Below are 23,866 nucleotides of genomic sequence, written 5' to 3'. Positions count from 1 at the left end.
GTTCTGTTATCCCTAATTGCTATGCAATAGTCCTGTGATTAACTCAAAGGCTGGAGAAGTTTCACCTTTCTCTATTTGAATCCTGAAGGCTGTTCGGTTCCGTCGCCCACAATCCATCCTGTGTAATTAAACATTCACATCATAACTCGACACCGTGTAATAGGGCAAACTCACTCGGATCGGGGAAAGGATCACAGACTACCTGTACTGCTGCTGCAACTCTGCGGCCATTCCAACAACATCCACATACATTCCAGCAACATCCTATTATAGGACACAGTGTATCTGGCTTAAGTACACCCATTTAATAGCATGTTGGACCTTCTTTGGCCTCCAGAACTGCAGCAATTCTTTCTGGCATAGTTTCCACTATATGCTGAAAATACTCTGCAGGAATCTTGGTCCAATCTTCATAGGATATTTTCTCTCAAATTACATAGAGGGACTGACATGTTCTAAACTGCCTGTTATACCTTTACCCAGGGATGTTCTATAGGATTAAGATCTGGGGACTGTGAAGGCCAGGAAAACATTGAAAATTTGCTGTCTTGATACTGGAACAAATCCGTGATTATACAACCCTTGCGGCAGGGTTTCTTGTCTTGTTGAAAGTGTCCTTCTGCCATAGTTTAAGCAGCTGCATGAAGGGATGCACTCGGTCGCAATACATAGGTAAGCCCTTCTGTTCAAACATCTACTGATTTCAGAGGACCCATGGTGTGCCAAGAAAACATTCCTCACACCTTTATGCCACCTCTACCAGCTTGAACTGTTGACACCTGACAGGAAGGACTCTTTAATTCATGCTGCTTATGCCAAATTCTTACCCTCCCATCATCATAGTGCAACAGAATTTTGGATACATCTGACAAGATGATGTTCCACTGTTTAGTTTTCTGCTCTTCTGCCCACTGGAGTCTTGCCGTTCTGTTTGCCTCAGACAGCAATGACACTCGAACAGATCATCTGAACAGGTCATCCAAATGTGCTAAGGTGATGACCTGTGCATTCAGACATGTTAGTTGGAGCAACAGCATTGTATCTGGCTGCAATTTGCTTGACCGTGCACCACTTGATCATCAGAATTATTCTTGATGTCATCCTCCTTTGATCCCTTTCAAAATATTGGTCCTGGTTAGTCTGGTCCATGCCTCGTTCGCAGTTCGCTTCGCTCAGACCACTTGACTTTCCCATTCTAATGTTTACATGGCGTTTTTTGCAATTAGTCAAAACTGACCTTTCATGACCTTCATTATAAACTTTTCTAAGCAGTCATGACCTCACCCTGTCATAATATTTACTATCATATCTTCCCTGTGTCCAAAGTGATCTCATGGCAGGAATTTTCTAGCCAACCATTTCTAAGTCAAGCCAATTCAAGCAGAAATGCCACTGAGAGTGTTTCTGATGAACTCCTGTCATTGTACTAAGTCGGTAAGAAAGGGTTAACTACATAAAAATAAAAGTGAATGACTTAAAAGTTTGATCATTTTAACTGAATCTATATTTTATGGAATGGTGTAATTAACCTTCATTATAAACTTTCCTTAGTCGTCATGGCCTGTCCCTGCCAGAATATTTACTATCAGATTTTCCCTGTGTCCAAAGTGATATCATGGCAGGAATTTTCCCAAGTGTTTACATTAAAGGAATCTGACTATACTGATTACTCTTTGCCAGCTAACAGCAAATAAAAGATGCTGGATTTTGGATTATGTGAGTATATAACGCGTGACTGTGTTTGTGTCAGAGAAGGGAGAGGAGAGGCTTTGTCTCCAGCCTCCCGCTGCTTGCCGCTGTTCAGCTTCTCACTCCTGAGATCCTTCTCGTTCTCCTTCTCCCCATTGCGTCCCACTCCGCCAATGCTGCTGCAACTTCAACCGCTGACAAAGTGCACCAGCTCAAAGCGTGGTCTAGAGCCAAATTTCAACACGGGCATCTTCCTCATTGGCTCATCTCCTCAGAGGGGCAACACATGCACAGTTTCAGCTCCTATCGATGCCCACGTAGAACCTTATAAAATCAAACTGACAATGACAAGGAAACCATATTTTCAACACCTCCAGCACAAGTAGTAGTTTTTAGCAATGCACTACTTTTAGTGGTTGTTGAGCATCTGGAAAGAATGCAAGTCACCAGGGTAACATCATCAAGAAGCCCTTTTAGACTTACTTCCATCAGATGAATTCGGCCTCTTTTTTGCTTCAGTATTTGGGACTAATTCGTAGGAGGGCATTTTGCCAACATGAATCCCCTCTGCCATGTCATGCACTCTCTGCATCAGTTGTGGGCCATACCTGCTAGACCAAACATTTACATTCTGAATACTTTGGCTCAAGTTGTTAAAATCTTAGTATAAAAATCAACACTTTTATCTGTATCTTAATTTCAGGCTGATTTAACAAGTAGATAAGCTAACGTAGTGAGCGGTTGTCTTGGCTTGTCCTAATGGCAGTCAGGGGCCAAAACACTTACTGTAACACTTTATACTTATAACACACTTTCCTTAACTATTACAGATGCCGTTTAACAATGTTCTATTTTTAAAATATGGAAACAGCAACTCAGCACATAAGGCGTTAGACCATACCTGCATGCTAAGAACACATGGTTCACTCAGACCATCGATAGAGACAACAGCTGATCTAAGTCTCTTGCTTCGTAATTTTCAACGTGCTTGTTTATGAATAACTTTCGAGCTAACCACTGCTTATCACTTTCAAAGTGTTGTCAGAATTTATTGATATGAAAGGCTCTCGTCATGCTGATAATTGTCTGGTAGGACCAACTGACAACGTTATTGCCCCGACATACGCCCGGTGAGAAAAGCATTGTGGGAATTTCAAATATGGCCTGTGCAATGCTCGGTTTGCCTGCTAGTGCCTGATCTTCGAGCAGGGAACCTCCAGCTTTGGTCACGTTCTGCCCAGAAATCTATCCGCTTCAAGATTGGTCTAATGGGCCAGTCATTGCTCATCCTCCGCCGCTCTTGTTCAGTCGGCAGAGGGTGGATTTTCGTCCTGCTCTGTCTCTGTCCCATTGTCAAATGCGCTAACATTTGCTGAACTTGAATCTTTTTAATTCTATGGCAGGGGTAACATTCCAGAACTGTTGTCAGTGTAGATCATTTGAATAAATGACTGTTCTGTTTGCCTGCTACGAGCTGCCATAGCTGCAGGTGTTTGGTGACTAGACCAGTCAGCATGCAGGAGTCTGCCTATGTTCAGTTAGAACAGGCATCAGTAAGACAAGACTCGCTGTACTCACTCATTATCTTAATACTGTTCATTAAATTAAGTCAGCGGTTTATATTGAGTTTACGTCATTTGGTACGACGACTCTACAGTCTTGAATTGATTTATGCAGTGTAATATGGATATAAATGTTAAAATGTTCTATTACAGAACACGACACCTGTTGCGTTTTATATTGGTAAATATCTGATATGACCGCTGTAACATAAAGTTGCGGTTATAAGTACGTGAAACATTTTGATCGACTGAAATGTAGATGTATGTACATGCAATATATTTGTGATTATGTAAATCAAACAGCTATTCTTATTCTTATGGCTAGCTAAATTGATTGCAATTTCGTCGTCTTCAAGGCATGGCATGGTGTTTATTCATTCTTTGGCATACAAAATGACACCTTTTCACGTTTTGGAACTACAAATATGGCGGCCTTTTTTCTTTAGCGTTTTAATGACGTAAAAGCAGAGTCTCACCGTAAAGTCGGGCAGGAGGATCTGGACTCATTTATTTCTTCGTATCTTCCCCCATCTAGCGGTCAATAACGGGTAGTCTTGAACTGATTTCTATCGCGTAATACTTCGGATATAAATGTTTAAATTTCCTGTTTCAGAACAGACAAAGTATAGTCAACCAGTTCTAACCTTTTGATAAAAACTTGAACTTCAAAGTAGGTGAATCTATTTCCTTAAACCAATGAGATCACAGTTCATTTACATAACATCAATGCTTTGAGTGCTTTAGATATGAGAACATCACAGTGATCTTTCTGCTCACACATCAGTCAGTCTATAATTCTGTGTTTCTATAGCTTCCAACTTTCATGAGTTCCTTGAATCTGTGGAGAAAAGTGCAGACCAATGTAGTTTCTTATTTGTGAACATTTATACATTTATTGTAATTTATTTATCATTTAAATGTTTTAATTCTTTTAATTTATAGACATAAGGATACAGAAAACAGTTCATATATGTATAGTACATCAATCAATGTATAACACTTTTAGTACTTAGTATATGAATCAATGTATAATATTTGGACTGCTTTAACACCAGTACAAAAGTTTAATATAATAAAGAAATAATGCACTGTGATTACGTGTGGCGGCACGAGTGCCGTAGGGCGAGGGGCAGGACGCACAGACTCCACTGACTGGGACGAACATTTATTAACATAAATGACAGCGGCACTCATGTATTAGAAACAATAAACATGGACCTGAAACAAATGAAGTTAAACAAACATAATACACAAGAATACATCTAACATAAACACGTTACATTCAGACATTACACCGACAATGACCAACACCCTGTACACTTTAACACGGGTTTATATACATTGAGACGAACAAGGTGCAGGTGTGGTTACAAACACAGCCCTCCCACTGAACGTGGCAGGCCAAACCACATGACTCGGGGGAGGCTAACATTCCATGACATTATGCTTCATCTTGTAAAAGCTTTACATGACTGACAATTTCAGCTTTTTCAGAGGACCTATTTAATTCTTTCTTACATTGTACTTCTTTCCATTCCTAGTCTAATCTTGAAATAAATTTAATTTTAATGGAAGTCTTCATAATGTGTGTTTCAGGTTATGCAAATACTTTGGGAGTTGTTTAAATCAGTCAATCTACTGAATTCCCCACCAACAACAGTATGAATAATTAATTGTCATTTACATTTATAACTTTTAACATACTAGTAGCATGTGAGTTTCATGAATTTGTACTTCATTAACTATTTGTATCACATTATTTACATTACTGTTGTAATAGTAATAGTAAAAATTCAATGGTAATAGGGCACATTGATTTGACACAGTTCAATGGCATTAAACTGCTATTAAATGAGTTCCAGTGAAGTAACTTGCTACTTGAGTATTCTTGTAACAGATACTTTCTTACTTTTACTTAAGTAATAATTTAAATGACTACTTTTACTTCTACTTCAGTAGTTATTATTTTAAAGTAACAGTAATTTTACTTGATGACAGTTTTGCCTACTCTACCGACCTCTCTCTGTATTACAGTTAATGTCTTGATCTTTATCAAAAACCCATGTAGTGCCTGCATGGAGGGACTTCGTGTTGTATTGGAAAACTGTAATAAATGTCTATATAACTGTACCCATCTTTCAGCTACGTACTCAGCTGCCGCTAAAAATAGGGATTTCACATATTTTTTAAACTTTTGACTTATTTTCCCAATGACCAAAATGTCAGCGCAACCCTGTAGTAACATCACAATGTCTATGACGTCACAATGGCTATGACATCACTACATCTATTTTAAAGGTGAGCGCAAGCATCTATATGTTATTTCACTTGACACACTTCAGCAGTTCAAAGGTTGGGAGACAATAGGGTGAATTAAACCTAACCATAGGTGGTGGATTACTACTGAATTTTACAGAACAAGGTACAGTGGAATGTTTAGTCTCTTAGGGATCATTTTGATGCATTTCAAACAGAGAAGGTCTGTCAGAAAAACAGCTGTAACATCCAAAACATACTTCATCAAGCATTAAAAAGTGGCATGGTGTTCTTGTCATATAGATTTTAGGGAATCTGTCATTAAACTGCTCAAAAGTATTTTAGTGATGTCATAATATTACTATTACAGGAGAGCTGCAAATATTCTAAATTGGAACTGCACAGCCTAATATCCAAATAAGTCTGTACTGAATCTCTGTGACCAAAAGGAAACGACCCTTACAGTGGCACCAGCAATGCAGACGGTATTCAGACAGGGAATCGATTTAGCGAGGAATATTTGCTCGTCAACTTTTGGGATAATGGCAAAAAGGGTAGGTTGGGCAAATGTTTTAAAAAGAGAATACTTGTTTAATACTACCTTACAACCAAGTTTTATCTAACTTTGTACTGAGAATTTTTGCTTCTTAACCCCCAGGCCCTCTATAACCCTCTATTGGAGGATGATGAAGAAACATCTGATGATGCCTTTTGTATGGACCCATTGTGTCCGGTAAGATAAGGCTGTATTTTCAGACATTGAGTACTGTTAATAGAATAAAGTCTATGGGATGGATCTTTTCACATCCAGAATGAAATGTTACCACTCCAAAATCTATTTTTCTCTGTGTTTTGTCTGAAGGATTTTAAGGGGGCATTTTGGGGTCAAGTTGTGGTAAGTAGCACTACCTTTTCACAGATGTTTCAATAGGCTAAAGCTTTTACCCATAAAGCATGTTTTCAAGCACTGTCATGTGTCTTCTGAGTCAAACATGATCTTTTGTAAACAAATTAACTTGGTTAATGATAAATAATAAATAAATGATTGACATTCCTCATGATAAGAGGCTCATTCCACAGAAGTAGTTCTAAGTGTGACAGAGTAATGTCCTGACACACAAAACCACTGCAGTGGAATCAGACCTCTTTTTAGAGGTTTTTCTTATACATCTAGACCTAGACCTTTATACTCCACCTGGGTCTTATAGGAGGACAATGTGGAGACCCCCTTTGGCACTGTATGCTGCACCATGGCAGGTATCCCCAGGGATAACCGACCGGTCATCCTCACCTACCATGACATCGGAATGAACCGTAAGACTCTGATACTGTTGCTTGTGGCACGTAGCTGATTGCTCTAAAGTCTAAAACTTAGCATAAGCGTCATTTATTGTGTTGTAATGACCCTGGAATGCATGTCTGCAGACAAAACTTGCTTCGACGTTCTTTTCTATGATGAGGACATGCAGGAAATCATGCGACACTTTGCCGTGTGTCAGGTCAACGCTCCTGGGCAACATGAGGGTGCCAGCACCTTCCCTGCAGGGTGAGCGTGAGTGCACCATATGCCACAATGTTCTTTCAGGGGCTGAAAGACATTCCAAGGTTAAATCTAATCTAAAATGTGACCTTCAGCTACCCCATACAATTTTTTCCAGAATGTATATTTATCAGAACCTACTCCATAGCCCTCCGTCTGCCCTCAGACCACTCCTTCCTGGCAGTCAGACAGGACGACTCTATGCCATGGTGTTGGTGCCCACCTAAACTAACATCTGGAGGCCCTGACTGTCAGCATGTCTAGCTGGCACCGGCTTGTCATGCACCAGGGTTTCTTTCATGAACTTTTTTCTTAGCGTTCATATGCTACATTGATGGCTGTGGCTCCCAGTACATCATAGCTAGGTTTAGCAGGTTCAAATCCTGAAGAATCAGTGGCGTCCCTTAGAATTATAACTCACTCAGGGCAATTTTTTCCTGTAGATTCACATATCCCTCAATGGACAAGCTCTCCGAGACCCTCCCAATTGTGCTCAAGCATTTTAAGTGAGTGAACCAGATTAGCCATTTACTCTGAGATTAAACTGTCAATCCTTGTTCTAATCTGAAACCTTGCGCTTTAATGGTTTAAAGTTATGTACATTTTTTTCTCTCCACAGAATTAAGAGTGTTATTGGAATGGGTGTTGGAGCAGGAGCAAACATCCTCACACGGTTCGCTGTGAGTTGTAGCACTGTCTTTCTTCCCAATAGATTTTAACACAATGATCAAACAAGGATTACTCCTTGGTGAAATTCTTGCTTTGTAACAAAGTGTTGATACTTGCAGCATAATCCTAATCATTACACTGTCAAGCTAGCTAGACATCAACTCTCCAGAATACTGACGCTTCACTATTGTTCCTCTGCTTGCACATGTAAACAAACCTTTTTCTAAGTGCAATGTAAAGTGCAAGAATGCCAAATATGGAGACTCTTAATTGCTCATTTAACTACAACAGTTTGACATATAGTAAGTAATTTTGCCCTGAAGGTTCATCTCCCTTTGACTGCTCATGCATAAATGTCTTGCAGTTGAAGTACCCAGACTTGGTTGAGGGCCTTGTCCTGATGAACATTAATGCTCAGGCAGAGGGCTGGGCAGACCGGGCAGCATCCAAGGTATCACAGTCTAATGCAATAGTAATTATCATTCTGTTAACACCCTGCTTAAACATCACGATCCCTGTATCTCTACAATTATGTCATTTAGCTGGTCCCACCTAGCGTCCATGTCTATGGTTTCCCTGTCTCATGTCTTTTGTTTTGCTTTACTTCCTTGTTGTGGTTCCGTTGCTTAGTTTCATTTTCTTTGCTCCTTATTATTTGCACCTGTCTTGTTTAACTCTTATTAATTCATGTATTTAAACCGTCTTGTTCCCTGTGTCTTGGCTGTTCACTGAATCCATATAACTTTCAATGTGATAACAAATAGTTCTCAGCATATTACTCTTAGTTTTCTGCAGTTTCCAGTTAACCTTTCATGCCAATCATATGGTGACAATCGACCCTATATTTTTATTCTTTTGGGATCCTTAGAAAAGTGTCAAGCCTCTTTTAATAAAGTAATGTATTTGATCAAAGCTTATGTGTACTCCAGCCACTAAAGATCAACCCACACTTTCCACAGATTTCCAGCTGGGCCCTTGGTCCCCCCAGTGTTGTCATCTCCCACCTGTTCGGTCAGGTACGAAATAACGCCTAAAATGAAATGTATATTGTATGTATTATTGAGCAGTACTTGTCAACCCAGTCCTTGTGATACATCTGACATCCCACATTTTCCCTCTATCCCAGCTCCTGACAACATCATCCTAGCTCCTAAACCAAGCCATTAGGAAAATGAACACCTGGTACAGGTGTACTGGGCTGGGTTAGAATAAACATGTGGGCCATTTCATGTGTACTGTGGACTGGGTCACTAAACACTGAACTAGAATATTTAAAAGTTAAATGCCTTATTACTAAAGATGAGTGTTCCAAATGAGCTGTCCTGAATTTAGACTGTGTCCTTTTCGTAACTAAAGAACCAGATGCCTACATTATTGTCCATCAAAAGGTCAACAATGTTTTTTTTTTTTTTTACATATTCTTTTTATTATACATTTCTGTCTCGAGTGCCTGTGCAGACTGTGCATATAGAGGAAGAGACATTTAAATTCATATTCACATCAAGTTTTGATGTTTTGTGACTGATTGCGTCTTGGACTGACTCCTTTATGGCACCGTGGCAGGAGGAGATTAAGAAGAAGGCAGAATTTGTAAAGACCTTCCATCACAACATCAGCAAAAGGATTAACCAGACCAACCTTCTGCATTTTATGAAGTCCTACAACAGGTATGACTGACATCTGCATTCTATGGAATCTTCTGAGCTCTCTGCTTCTAGACTTGTTTGTCATATGAACAGCTCCCAGTCTTATTAGATCTGATCAATTTTCAGCCGAAGTAAACTGAACATTAAGAGAACTTCTCTGGGTAGAAAGACTCTAAAGTAAGTGAGAAACTGTTTCTCTTTTATCCTTATTCCATGTTATTTTTTGATGTAAAATGCCCCTGTGCCACCACATGGCTGAAAGGTTTTGTTGCTGTAGGTGTCACACTCTTCTGGTGGTAGGAGATGACTCTCCTGTGGTGGATGCTGTGGTATGTACAGCTTGTTTTACATGCAGAAGTTTAAAAACAACATTCAAAATCCAACCCAGCATTCAAATCAAACTTCTATATGTACCTGGGAGCCTGCGTGCAAATGTTTGTGTTTTCTGTCGTAGGTTGACTGCAATTCCAAAATGAATCCCTCAAAGACAACCCTCCTCAAAGTTAGTGACCTTCAAACCTCAGCAAAGCAATACTTAAAATGTTATGTTTTGCTTTTTTTATTTGACTCTCATTATAAATGCAGAAGTCATTATATGTCACTGGGGGCTTATAAATCATGAACGTTGTGATGAACTTGTGGTGAATAACATTGTCCTTCATGTTGTCCCTCATGAAGATGGCTGACTGTGGAGGTCTACCACAGCTTGATCAGGTCTGTCGTTACCCATTAAAATAATGCTCTTGCATTCAAACTGAGTGATGCACTGTGTAATCTATTGTGTCCTGTTCTTACCTTATAGCCTGGCAAGCTGGCAGAAGCCTTGAAATACTTCATTCAAGGACTGGGCTACAGTAAGTAAATACTGTAAACACACTGTCAAAAGGTCGAAATTAAAAATCGTTCAGCCTCTGCGCAATGTAAAACCCATAAATCCAGTTTAGAAAAGTTCATTACTGCCTGTTGTAGACCTTCAGGCTTTCACAACTATCTTTAAGTTATGCATGCTTTCTAAATGGTGCAGTTAAGTAGGGACCTTGAGCTATGTTACTTCACCTTGTCCTTCTGCTTATCTGCCTCTGACAGTGTCTTCTGCAGGCATGACACACCTGTCTCATTGGCACCCCGCCTTCTCCACCAGAATGGCATTCTTCCACCCCTGGGCCATCACTTCCATGGAGAGCACCTCCAAGCAACGCTGAAGATGAGGCTCTCCTACCCGCTGCTCCATCCCAGTGTTGTCATGCTCAGTTGGGCTCCATTTCAAATAAAAAATACTCTAAATTGAGGGACCATTGATGTGTTGGTGTTAGTGTTTGTGTGTCATTGTCCCAGTGGACTAATTTAGACTTGCACAAAAGGAAAAAAAAAACCTAAATGATAAAAAGCTGTTTAAAATGTTTATACTTATCAGGCTCAGTGTTGTACCTTTATTTAGTAGCCATAAAAAAGTTGATGTATAGTACATCAATCAATGTATAACACTTTTAGTACTTAGTATATGAATCAATGTATAATATTTGGACTGCTTTAACACCAGTACAAAAGTTTAATATAATAAAGAAATAATGCACTGTGATTACGTGTGGCGGCCCGAGTGCCGTAGGGCGAGGGGCAGGACGCACAGACTCCACCGACTGGGACGAACATTTATTAACATAAATGACAGCGGCACTCACGTATTAGAAACAATAAACATGGACCTGAAACAAATGAAGTTAAACAAACATAATACACAAGAATACATCTAACATAAACACGTTACATTCAGACATTACACCGACAATGACCAACACCCTGTACACTTTAACACGGGTTTATATACATTGAGACGAACAAGGTGCAGGTGTGGTTGCAAACACAGCCCTCCCACTGAACGTGGCAGGCCAAACCACATGACTCGAATGTGTGTTTCAGGTTATGCAAATACTTTGGGAGTAGTTTAAATCAGTCAATCTACTGAATTCCCCACCAACAACAGTATGAATAATTAATTGTCATTTACATTTATAACTTTTAACATACTAGCAGCATGAGTTTCATGAATTTGTACTTCATTAACTTTTTGTATCACATTATTTACATTACTGTATTAAGTACCCAATGCTCTGCTTTGAAGAAGAAGAAGTACAACATTGAATTATTTTACTGCACTTGTACTGCATATTTTCAATGTATTTACATCATTTTAGAGAATGCCATATTAAGGAATAAATAAATAAATAAAGTTTATTTACCTGCTATTGTTCTTACGTCCACTGAAGTCCAAAATAATCTTTAAGGCTCTAGGTTCCTTAATAGCAAATACATTTCTGTGGTATTCTGATTTATTTTCTACTTGAAAGACAGGGAATATTCTGATGTCTTTATTAGTAACTTTAATGCACCTAATGCACCCTTTTGGGGCACCCTAAAACTCTGACTAGTATTACGTGAGTAATCGCTCTAGAGCAGGGAATTGAAGATAACAGGATAATTGAGGAAAAAAGGGGAAATTTTGTTTTTTTTTCTAAAATGAATGATGTAGCCAGCGATATGAAGCCCACCCAGCCTGTTTCACTATTTGGTATCTATAGGCCACCACGGCCCTACTCAGAATTTATTAAGGAATTTTCAGATTTCCTTTCTAATCTAGTCACTTTTGTAGAAAGAGCCATTATTTTTTGTGATTTCAATATTCACCTTGATAATGCCCAAGACCCTTTGAGATTGGCCTTTAGCTGTATATCAGAATCAATTGGTTTCATCCAATGTATAAGAGAAGCCACACACTCTGATGGACATGCGCTTGACTTACTATTGACATACGGTGGACACGGAGAACATAGTCAGACTACCCCAGTCGGATGCCATCTCAGACCATTCCTTAATTTCATTTGAACTACATACAAGCCACAATATAATAACCTCGCCTCGCTATCATAGCAGACGCACGATCACATCAGCCACTGCATCCCCTGTAGATTCACACACTGTTCTTTATAAAGGCATCTCTCACAGTTTAGTTACATGTAACATTTTAGCTTTTAAGCATGTAGCCACCTTTCCATATCCTTTTCTAACCTTTAAAGGGAGATGTTTCTAGCATCACCTTTGACCACATTTCCATACTTTCAAATGCAATAAATTCTTTACAAGAGGTGGTCCCTGTTATTACTGAGGTAATAACATGCGTGTTTACAGGGAAAAGAGGCCTAACAGTGCATTGGACAGATTAATAACATAAAACATAAGGGAGTTTAGAGATTCTGTGTCCTTTCAGAATGACTTGCATACAGGGCTTCAGGCTTCAGTAAAGGATCCTGCGTAGGCTTTTGGTGGACCTCAGGGTAAGATATATGAACTCTCCACCAGGCTCAGGACCATATAGAAAAACAATCTTCTTTAGGACAAGGCTAATACAAATCTTCTCTTGGAATGTAGTGGTAATGGCTTCCAACTGGTGTGGGTATTGAATAGCAGTTTGCATATATTGACTACTGTGTGGTTCAGATGTAATGGTGGTGAATGCAAACACTAATATGTAAAGGAAGGTGGGGTGAATACATAACCACTTCTGAAAAGTGTATAAAAATATGGGTTCTCTGTTTGACAGTTAGACCTTCACGAAGGGTGCCTCAATAATGCTTGTTAAGGTTAACCGGCAATAAAGGATGGGACCAGCTATTCTCTTTAACTAATTCTGAAGGCTGACTCTTCATGTTATGTTTGAATGTTTAACTTTAAAACTAACTGACTGGGTATTTAGGAACGACATTACTTTCCAAACTTCATTACTACTTTTCATCCCTTCTCATACCTTTCGGTTTCTACCCTTTATCATCTTTGTTAGCTGCACAGCAGGGGCAGGATATTGGTGGAATCCTGCAAGGCATTCCAGCACTCTCTTACAAAACTATTAAAACTGTTTTTTGCCATATCCATATAAGATATCTCAAATGTGTATAGAATGTAGGTAAGCAATTCTGCTTCCTCCATGGTGCAAATTTGGTATAGATTGAATAACCCTATTTATAATCTTCAGTAGCATATAAGAAATCCAGATCCTCAAATAGCCACATTAGAAATTGTAATTTGGTACAATTTTAAATGCTTGTCTATCACAGGGTAGACTTAGATTGAGACACCATGTTTGACAATTGTATTCGAAACCACCATACCTAGTAAAATTTACTGGGCTCAACCAACCCTTGTAATTGCACATCTTCCTACATCTCACAAGGGACAACTTTCTGGAGGGACATTACTTCACATAATGTCATTCCTTTAATCTAGCATCTTAAACACTGATGATGGGTTTACTCCAGCTACACAAGCTAATGCTAACACTTGCTAATGTCCTCTTTTCTCAGGCCTGGTGTACTTCCTCCTTTCTAACAAAAGGCCGTTTAATCCTGTCAATGATTTGTGATACCCAGTTTGTTTTCTTTGTATCATCATTTTAAAATCAAGTGAAAATCTAAGACTTACAATAGTACACTTACATTGCTTTAGGTAGTTTGGTTAATCAGCCTTGGTTACTACCAAAGAGCTGCACATATGTAATCATGATGTCAGGACATCTCAAGGATTACACTATGAACCGGATGGACAAGTTGACTTGTGGAATTGATCACCTGCAAGTGGATATTACAGTAAACCTGGACTGCATGGATAACCGTTTGTGCTCTTCAGGACTATGACATCAGCCCCAGCCTGAAGACCAAGGGGGGAAATTTAGGTACCATGCCAATCCAGCAGATAGCAGCACCATCATCACCGCATTGAGCAAACTTGCATCAAATGGAAGAAAGAGGGTGTGCCTAAAAGCAGGTGGAATTCAGGTGTCTTAAATACCCTGATCAACAGACCTTTACTCTCTCCCTGGTTTTTCCTCCATCAAGGTTAGACCTAAAAGAGGGGCTTTGTCATCTCTCTCTCAGATACTTTCTTCACTCAGCACCATGTGGACAGTTAACAGCAAACAGCTGAGAATCATATTTCTCCATTTAATTGATCCAAGAGATGGTGGAATCTAGACTAACGTCTTGTTACCACCCCGTCTAGGCTATGGCACCGTACCAAGGAAAAAGAATGATAAACGGCTAAAGGAATGGAACATGCAACTGTTAAAGAGTAACAGAAAGAAACATAAGCACAAATGGTAGACTCTTTTTAGTGTATTGTTGTATAATACAGAAGTTACAAATAAACACACTGGTGCAATTTCTTCTGAAGTGACCCAGGCCAAAACAATAAATAAGACACACACCAGCGAAAGAAAATTGAGGTCCAAGCAGGGAAAAGAAGGTCATACACACAAATGATACAATTACAAACAAGCCAAAACCGACTGCTGAACTAGCTGCCACTGCCGCCACCCCCGCTGCCGCCGCTGCCTCACTGCCTCCAACAGCCCCACTGCCTCCCTCCTCTTCTGCCTTCGGGAGGGGCCTTTATATAGGAGTGGCCAGGAGTGGCCAGCAGGCAGGTAGACCTGGGGAGGAACAGAGCAGAGTCAAGTTCAGAAAAGGTGAGGAAACCTGGCACCGGATCTGGATTCTGAGATACACCTAGAGAAAGGAAACACATACACACACGCTTACAGACAGAAATCTGATCAACATTACCACAGCAACAGGTTCACCAAATTTCTTCAAGCAAGCTTGCAAATGCGGTCAGTTCCCTCCTGTTAAACTGCGGATGGAACTCATATTCCCAGCATACCTTGACGACGTCACATTTTATCAACAAGAAACCAGGGGTGGAAATTCCCTCCTAATTGTAGACAAACTGAGTGAGGATGACCAACTGAGATAATCACCAAAAATCATCAACATGTGAGACTTTTACATCTGGGCATAGTTTATAGTCGGGCATATCTGGGCAAAAGTATATAGGTTACATTTAGCTGATGCTTTTATCCAAAGCAACTGAGTACAACTTGAGCAATTGAGGGCCTTGCTCCGATGCCCAACAGTGGACCTTGATCCAACAACCTTCTGATTATAACTCAAGTAACTCAAGTAACAGCTGCCACTGCTTGAATTAAACAGTAAAGTTTAATCAAGATCCTAGTACTTTCTTGAAAGTATTTGGGCTTGGTGTACATACCATTTTGTTTGGATAATCTTAAGTAATATTTGTACAGACTGGAAGTTCTTTTTCCTCTTTGCATACAATCTCTCTATGTCTTGCTTTTTACTAGCAAACATAGGTATCATCATGTCACTTCAATAGGCACAGACACATTGACCTTATTGTTCAGTTAGTAAACCTGCCATTACCCTTTGTTCTAACATCATGTGAGAACAAGCCAGCTGAGCTCATTAACATACAGTCACATTGCTGTTTAAATTCTGCACCATTTTATTGCTGGCACAATAGCATGTCCGCCTCCTTCTCGCTCTCGCGAGCGTGTACTGACCTGCATGAAAGCATTCGCTCTCCTCTCCTTTTACATACTCACACACATAAACACATGCTCGCTATATTTTAGCTTGTTTTTCTGTAAATATACAGATTGTTTATGCTATTGTTTGTGATTTAGAGTAGTTGCGTTAATAAATGTATCATTTATTCTCACCAAGTTGTCTGTCTTGATATCATTCAGATTGTGCTTGTTGCCAATATCCTCAAACAAATGACTGTAATTTAAATCTTTCAGGGATCAAATCATTAATGTTACTTTCTTTGTTAAAAATGAAAGATTGTGATTTCAATATTTGAGATGATTTAATGGGACTGATTAGTGTGTCAAACCACTACAGTGGGCCTGTCCCTCTTGCTGGGCGCCCAGCGCACTGTGACAGCATGACTTTAAACTTAGCAAACAGGAACTGTTTGGATTGCTTCAACCACAGTGGCAACAAGACTAAAGATATGTGAGGAGGCTTCTCAAATAAGCTTCTCACTTTTTTCAACATGAATTGGCATTTCATTTTCGTTTTCATCATTTGATGTAAGTTATTTTCTATGCAATACTACAATATATACATTGTTAGTTTTTTTTGTTTTTTTTTTCATATGTAGCATTTTTTAATTCCTTAGCAGAAACAAGAATTCTTGTGTTCCAGTAACAGTGGTGCTGGGTTGTATATGCAGGCACTGAGAAATGGAATTGGTCACAGAAGCAGTTAAGTCTTCAGAGTGGAGCATCTGTCAACATCTGAAATATAAACAACATAAGAAATACTGGTGCTGTGAGCGTGTAACAGCATTCAATTACTGCACGATTATGGCATATGCCAACAATACAAACAAGAAAGTGACAGTAACTGATAACCCAGCTCAGAGTCTCTTTACTGTCACTGTGAGGGATCTACAGGAGAGAAACACTGGAGCATATTGGTGTGCAGTGGAGATTTCAGGAATATTTCAACCAGATGTCAAAACACAGCTATATATCACTGTGAAATCAGGTATTACAAATTCTTTATGAATATTGAATATTCAGTTTAGTGACATTTCTCATATTGCATATATTTCATCCATACATATTCATACAAAAGTGCCTTTCTTTGTTTCCAGCTCCTGCTGTGTCTGTGACCAAGAGCAGAGTGAGTGGAGAGGAGGGGAGCAGCGTCAGTGTCCAGTGTCTCTACAGCGCTGCATATAAGAAAGAGGCGAAGAAGTGGTGCAGATCTATAGACTGGACCTGCTACACAGTGGGGAGGACCAACACATCCCAGAATTCAGCAGTGCAGATCAGTGATGATGGGAAAGGCACCTTCACGGTGTTGATGACTGGACTGAAGAAGACTGATGCTGGCTGGTACTGGTGCTCCACTGGAGGTCTAGAAGTTCCTGTTCACTTTGACGTCACTGATGCACTTGCAGGTATATTGTTTTGTATCTAATCAATTAAATGGTGTAAAAATTATTAATGTTGTTTAACCTTTAAAAGATGACAACAGTGATTAAAGAAAGAAAAAAAAAACTATGCATAGGGTGCCTTATTAGATTTGGTTATGTCACGTTGCAGCCCCGCCCCTCCTCAAACGTCTTGGTGTGTACGTGTGTGTGTTCGTCCATGTCGCCGCGCCCTTTCGTGTCGTCCACCTGTTCTGTATTATGTGTAATCCTCGTGTGTGTGTATATATGTCTCTTGTGTTGTAGTACGTGTTGTTGGTGTTTGAACGGTGTTTAGTGAGGTGTGCGGTGTTAGATGTGTCGTCTGTGTTAAATAAAAATGTGTGTTTGAACGTGCCCCTACTCCACATACTGTTAGCCTCGAATCATCACAGAAACACCAACCAAAGAAGGATGCCTGGGAAGGGCAAGAAGAAGGGGAAGAAGGGGAAAAGACGCACTTCCCCAAATAGTGCCTGCAATCCCTCCGTGCTCTTGGGTACCCTCCTGACTCCTGCTGCAGAAGAGCGTGGTCTGGGGGCAGAGGTGGAGGAGTCACACGGGATTACGTCTGACCATAATGACTGGTATAACTATTTCCAGTCCTCGGAGTCGGACACCGCGGACTTTTCCTGTACCAGGGTGAGGCCATCACTCATCCTGTCTTCGCTCCATGGGATCACAACAGAGCAGGGACCTGCTGGGTACTACGGAGACCTACCTATTTATGAGGACAGGTACTTGGAGGTGGAATCCGCAGAGTCCTACATGGACCTTACAGAGGGATATGCGGAGTATGGCGAGCGAGGGGAGTGCCGTAACGTCACCCTAGAGTCAGACTTGGGGTCGGATCATGAGGAGGACCCGTCGATGGAGGTGGAGGAGGTACCTCAGGGGAATCTAGGCGCTCTGGAGTCAGCAAGCAGCCCTGGGTGACTGGTGGAGAGATGGCATCATCAACAGAGGAGGACATTCCTCCCCCTAGGGCGAGGACCTATGCCTAAGTCTCGGGGAGGTAAAAAGGCAGCGGCACCGAGGTCTGCTCTGCCGGGGTCTGGCAGGGTCACCAGGGTCTGCTCCAACACCTGATGGTGAATGACATCTCAAAACTATTCTTGAACGTACTTTTTCAGATTTGAATTCCTTACTGAGAAGTTTGAAAGAACTTAGGAGTCGTTGTTGAGTTACGAAAAAATGTGTCTGGAGTGTGAATGGCCATCATAACTTGCGTTTTTCATCGGAGCCTTGCTCACTAAAGCTGTTATTTTAACTAAGCCTACTCGCTGGTTGAGTTAGCTAGACAGGCAAGCTTGTTAAGGTTTAATTCCCGAAGTTTGGGCCCTGCTGTCGGCTTGTATGTCGACACGTAGCCCCCAGGAGAGAGAGTTTCGCCTGGTTTGGGCTCCTACGCGACAGCAAGGATTGTATTTTGCACTGGAAAACTTAAATCAGATTGTGAGCTAAGAAAAGGGGGAGAGAGACAAGTACTCATGCATGTGAGCACACAGCTTGACAACATGGAAAAAAGACACCCAACATGCAGCAGGAGTGGCTAAAGCCATACAGAAAACAACGCATCTGGTAATGGGACATCCAATCACGGTACTAACCACACACAGTGTAATAGCATACGTGAACTCACAAGCCTTCACCTTGACAGCACTAAGGCAACAGAGGATCAGCAAAATTTTGGAAGCACCACACATCACATACACACATGAAGGAATCAACATGGCAGACATGATGGGAGGAGGAGAGCCTCATCAGTGCGAACAGGAAGTCAAAAAGCAGGAGAAGGTGAGACCAGACCTAGAAGGAGAACCAATTCCAGGAGCAGGGAACATGTTCACTGATGGGTGTGGATTTAGAGGACCAGATGGGGATATAAAAGCAGGGTATGCAGTGGTGGCAGAAACACAGGGAGAAGTAGATGAATTTTGGACGGTGAAAGCAGAAAGGCTGAAAGGTTAGCAATCAGCACAGCGAGCTGAGGTAATGGCAGTAGTGGAGGCCTTGAAGTTAGCAAAGGGTAAGGAAGTGAATATTTATACTGACTCTGCTTACACGGTAGGGGCAGCACATGTGGAGCTAAGACAATGGATGAGAGCAGGGTTTAGGACAGCGGGAAACAAACCAATTAAACATGAGGCAGAAATGAGGGAGCTGGCAAAGGCCTTGCAGGGACCAGAAAGAGTAGCTATCATAGAGTGCAGGGGACATGTAGAGTATGTCAACAGTACAATCCCAAACCTACAATTAAGGTGGCACCCGGTAAGTATCCGTTGTCATTAACACCAGGGGAAGAGATAGTAATTGACTACACAGACATGGTGGACTCAGCACAGGGGTACACGTACGAATTGATGTGCGTAGACAACTACACAGGGTGGTCGGAAGCGTGGCCAACAAAACGGGAAGACAGTGCTTCAGTGGTAAAGTTCCTGGTGAACCAGTACATTCCTCACCATGGGTTTCAGAGAAAGGTGAGATCAGATAATGGCACTCATTTTACAGCGCGCAATTTGCAGGAGTTAGAGAAAATGCTGGGTCTGAAACATTCATTTGGGGCAGTGTATCATCCTCAGTCTCAAGGTAAGGTGGAAAGGATGAATCTAAATGCGAAAAACAAAGTGGCCAAAATCTGTGCACAGACAAAATTAAATTGGGTTGATGCCTTACCTTTGGCAATAAATGAGAAAAGAAAAACATCTCACACACACATCATACTTTAATGAATTGCAAAGTATCGTTTCAGCTTTCTCCACGCAGGAGGGGGACCGGACGGGGAGCAGACAAACCCAGACGATACCCGTTACGGACTGGGGGCTGCTGAGAGTCATCAAGAGAAAATGGAGTGAGCCGAGGTGGACAGGTCCATTCCAGGTGACAGAAAGAACCAGCCACGCCGTACGCCAGAACGGTACAGGGGAAACGTGGTTTCATCTGAGCCAGTGCGCCGCCGCAGAGTCACCGCAGAGGAGTCTGCAAGAGACAGCGAGGGACCTTGCTGAAACATCACCTAACTCACCTGACCCGGAAGGGGCAGAATAATCCCCAGGAGCAAAAGGGTCAAGGTAGTCCACCCTTAGACCCCGAAGTAAGAAGAACAGAACACCAGTGATGACTTCTGGACAATTGTGTTGTTTGATTATTTGTTGGTGTATTGTGTTGTGTGTTTCCATTTACAGTTTGGTCACGCTTGGGTTAAATAATAGCATGGCAGTAGGAAAGGATTAAAACATTAACAACAAGACGGTGAAGAAGAATGGGGGTAGAGATTGGTGGATGTGTAGCATGTGCAGCCGCAAGACCCAGACTTATAACCACCCCGGCACCCCTATTCCCACAAAAAGACCCCAAGGGTTATGCGTGCATGATTGGCCTGACTAAGGAAAGAAACCCTAAGAATTGTGACACTTTGAGCGTTATTTTCCCCCCCATCAGTAACAGAACCAGGATAGGACTATTTTCACCCGAAAAGGGGGAGGGGAACTACACGTGCTTCGTTAGAAGTTCAAGCACACCTCAAGTACGCTTGGGGCACATCCCGGCGGAATGGTGTAACCGCACGGTCACTGGGAACGAGTCTGTGGGTTCATGGGCACGAGCAGGATTGTATGATTATTGTGGAAGGATGACTTTGGTTGTTAACATGCCAGAGAACTCGGAGGGGACATGCGCCATGGTCAGGTTAGCAGCTCCTTTATTACTGATAGGCAAAAAACTACACAGGGACCCGGTAACTGATGCAGCAAGACAGTAGCGAGAGGCATACCATTTTGATTTAACAAGGAATACCCCCACATACATAGATGCAATAGGAATACCTCGCGGAGTTCCGGACAGATATAAGTTAGCAGACCAGATAGCAGGGGGATTTGAGAATATTCCGATACTTTCTGCATTATTCCCCATTACTCCAAATAAAAATGTGGATCGGATTAACTATGTACATTATAATGTCCTCAGGCTAGCCAACCTGACTAGGGATGCAGTGGAAGGACTTAGAGATCAGCTGGGACCAACCTCACTGATGGCGGTGCAAAATCGTATGGCATTAGACATGTTGTTGGCGGAAAAGGGGGGTGTCTGCGCTATGCTTGAGGATGTGTGTTGTACATTCATTGCTAATAATACTGCTCCGGATGGGTCGGTTAGTAGAGCATTGGATGGTTTGAAGACCCTATCAGAGGAAATGCATGAGAATTCAGGCATAAACAACCAGTTGGAATCCTGGATGGTGAGCCGGTTCGGTCAGTGGAAAGACTTAATTGTGTCATTGATGGTTTCATTAGCCACATTCACGGGAATTGCTGTGACATGCGGGTGCTGCTGTATTCCATGTATTAGGGCGTTAATGGTTAGACTAATCTCAGCTATGATAGAAAGGAAAGATGTGCATGAGGGTACCACGATGATGCCACTGATACAGGGGGAAAGGGACGTAGAGACAGGAGATGCCAGAATAAAGGAGTGTGATTGGTGATCTCTTTGTAGAGATCAAAAGGGGGAATTGTGGAGTTTCAGAAATTAAATGAATGCTAAGCTTACACTAGTAGAGAATAATGTGCAGAATGGAATAGGACTAATGCTTGAATAAATAAAATAATTACTGTATGTCCAGACATAACAGGAAATGCCCTAGACGTGCATATGTGTGATTATGCAAGAAGACATGTGTACGAGACGGTCAAACAGAGGTGACGGCTGAGATGGAAAAACACAAAAGCAGAAGTGGCACAAGGCGAGAGAAATATAAGTCTGTCTGTTGCAAAGTTATGCTTTAGATCTCACTCGCACTGTGTTGTGAAGTGACATCTCCAGAGCTCTGCATTAATAAAAGGCCACAGGGTAACGCACTGTTTCCTGTCTCTTCTTTCCTGCATCAACGGACACGACACTAACTAATGATATAACAGAATCTGGCCCTTAGCTATTTTATTAGCTTTTTATCAGGGCACGCTTAGTAAAACGTCACATCTCTACATCAACTTTTTAGAAAAATTAACAGGCAATCAAATTATTTTGGCTATACTAAAACCTGTCCTGGAGCAATGCCTAGCTAGCTGGATAGCTAACACTAACATGCAAGACTGGGTTTGTTTTGCAGAAGTAGCAGATGCTAAATAGCTGCCTTGTAAAAGAGGTTTGCATTGGGGACTGTTTGTATTTGATGCATGCACTTTAGGTATTATTGCATAACGCTATTTGTGATGTATTTTTGTTTTTCAATCAGTCACATTCCAAGCCAAACTTCTCTTAGGTATCTTGTATCAGTGGAGAACTACTTTTGAAGGCATTGTTACTAGCTAACTGTTAGCTAGCAAGGTAACAAGGTAACTCTTTTTAAACAACAAAAAGAAAAAACACTTTACTGTGATTAACAACTATGAATTTACTAAGTTGTGATTGTTTCATAGAAGGTCTGATTAGCTAGCCTAGCTAAAGCTATGTTTGATACGTTTTGATACGTCTAACGACACTGGCATTTTTGGACAAGAGTAGCTTTATAGTTGCTTAGCTAATGTCACAAAATTAAAAGTAGAATCAGAAGGAAATGTTGAATATTGTGTCATTGCACCAGCCATGAGGCATTAAAGTGTCTGGACAAGAACATAGCTAGCTAGCTAACTGGCTTAGATCACTACTGCAGCTCTCACACCTCGGTTTATTACATCATAATAGGTAATGTGGAATTTTTAAGGACCATTGTTGCGTCTGATAACCCGTTCAGAAAAGGTGTTCTTCAGCTGACTGAACAGATACTGAAACGAACACTAAAGAGATCATCCAACATTAAAGATATTTCAGTAGACACACTAGTGGAAGAGCTGCTGAGGTTCCTGAGCCATGAATGTCCGGCCTCCAGCATCTACTCTGGACAGGTATGTCACCGCCTTGCACCAGGACGCAGAGATCCATGAGCATGACTGAGATGTAATTATAACTATATACACCTCATTAGTCTGATGCTAATGAGCACACATGCACACCTGCCGTCCAGTTCTTTAACATCCATATCCGTCACCTTGATTTATCTTAGTAAGTTGCTGCTGAAGCTCTGTCTCTCTTTCTCTCTTTCCCCATGCCTCCTTCCCTTCCTGTAGGAGTGTGGATACACCACTGGCGTTGTTGCCTGATGCACCTCCTTTGGAAGAGGACACGGTCCACTGTCAGAACTGGCAGGAGACAGTGGAGCCGCACACACTCGCCTCTCTCGGCTCCCGGGAGATCGAACGGCAGGCTGTCATATATGGTAAAACAGCAAATGTGGTGCACAGCAACTGACTATAAAAGACAACTCCCAGTACACAGTTAACATGTAAAATGAAAAAAATTATTTACTGATCTAACTTAAACTAAATAGCTACTAAATCTTTTGAACATACAGTATTCTATTTATTATGCACATATGATAATTCTATCCTGACTCATGAAAATGTGGAATTCTGAATTGTGTAACGTTTGTAAGAAATTGTAGTGACTTTGCTATATCCTCTTCCTCAGAGCTGTTCACAACGGAAGCATCTCACTTGCGGACTCTCAGGGTTCTCGATCAGGTGTTCTTCCAGAAGATGAGGAACCTTTTGACCGTCGAAGAACTTTCCTGTATCTTCCCCAACCTGCACCAGGTCTACAGTCTTCATGGTCAGTCTCTCTGTGTGCGAGCGTGT

At 41.2% G+C, this 23,866-nt stretch overlaps 2 protein-coding genes across 2 annotated transcripts; both read left to right on the top strand.

Annotated features, from left to right (window-relative positions):
* Positions 1-6,568: 6,568 nt before the first annotated feature.
* LOC145656149 (protein NDRG1-like) lies at positions 6,569-11,047 on the top strand. The gene is made up of 13 exons (XM_081709526.1): positions 6,569-6,821; positions 6,933-7,053; positions 7,491-7,553; positions 7,667-7,727; positions 8,081-8,167; positions 8,646-8,732; positions 9,280-9,383; positions 9,489-9,539; positions 9,640-9,691; positions 9,817-9,864; positions 10,041-10,076; positions 10,165-10,216; positions 10,449-11,047. The coding sequence occupies exons 1-13, from the start codon at positions 6,758-6,760 to the stop codon at positions 10,562-10,564; spliced, it is 942 nt and encodes a 313-aa protein (XP_081565652.1). The 5' UTR covers positions 6,569-6,757; the 3' UTR covers positions 10,565-11,047.
* Positions 11,048-16,455: 5,408 nt separating this feature from the next.
* LOC145656148 (polymeric immunoglobulin receptor-like) lies at positions 16,456-18,128 on the top strand. The gene is made up of 3 exons (XM_081709525.1): positions 16,456-16,762; positions 16,872-17,180; positions 17,716-18,128. The coding sequence occupies exons 1-3, from the start codon at positions 16,456-16,458 to the stop codon at positions 18,126-18,128; spliced, it is 1,029 nt and encodes a 342-aa protein (XP_081565651.1).
* Positions 18,129-23,866: the final 5,738 nt, after the last annotated feature.

Source organism: Electrophorus electricus, unplaced genomic scaffold, assembly GCF_041902795.1.
Source record: "Electrophorus electricus isolate QZ-2024a unplaced genomic scaffold, ASM4190279v1 Scaffold50, whole genome shotgun sequence".
NCBI classification, from domain to species: Eukaryota; Metazoa; Chordata; class Actinopteri; order Gymnotiformes; family Gymnotidae; genus Electrophorus; species Electrophorus electricus.
The sequence above is the reverse complement of the archived record's forward strand: the minus strand, read 5'-3'. Positions and strand labels throughout refer to the sequence as shown.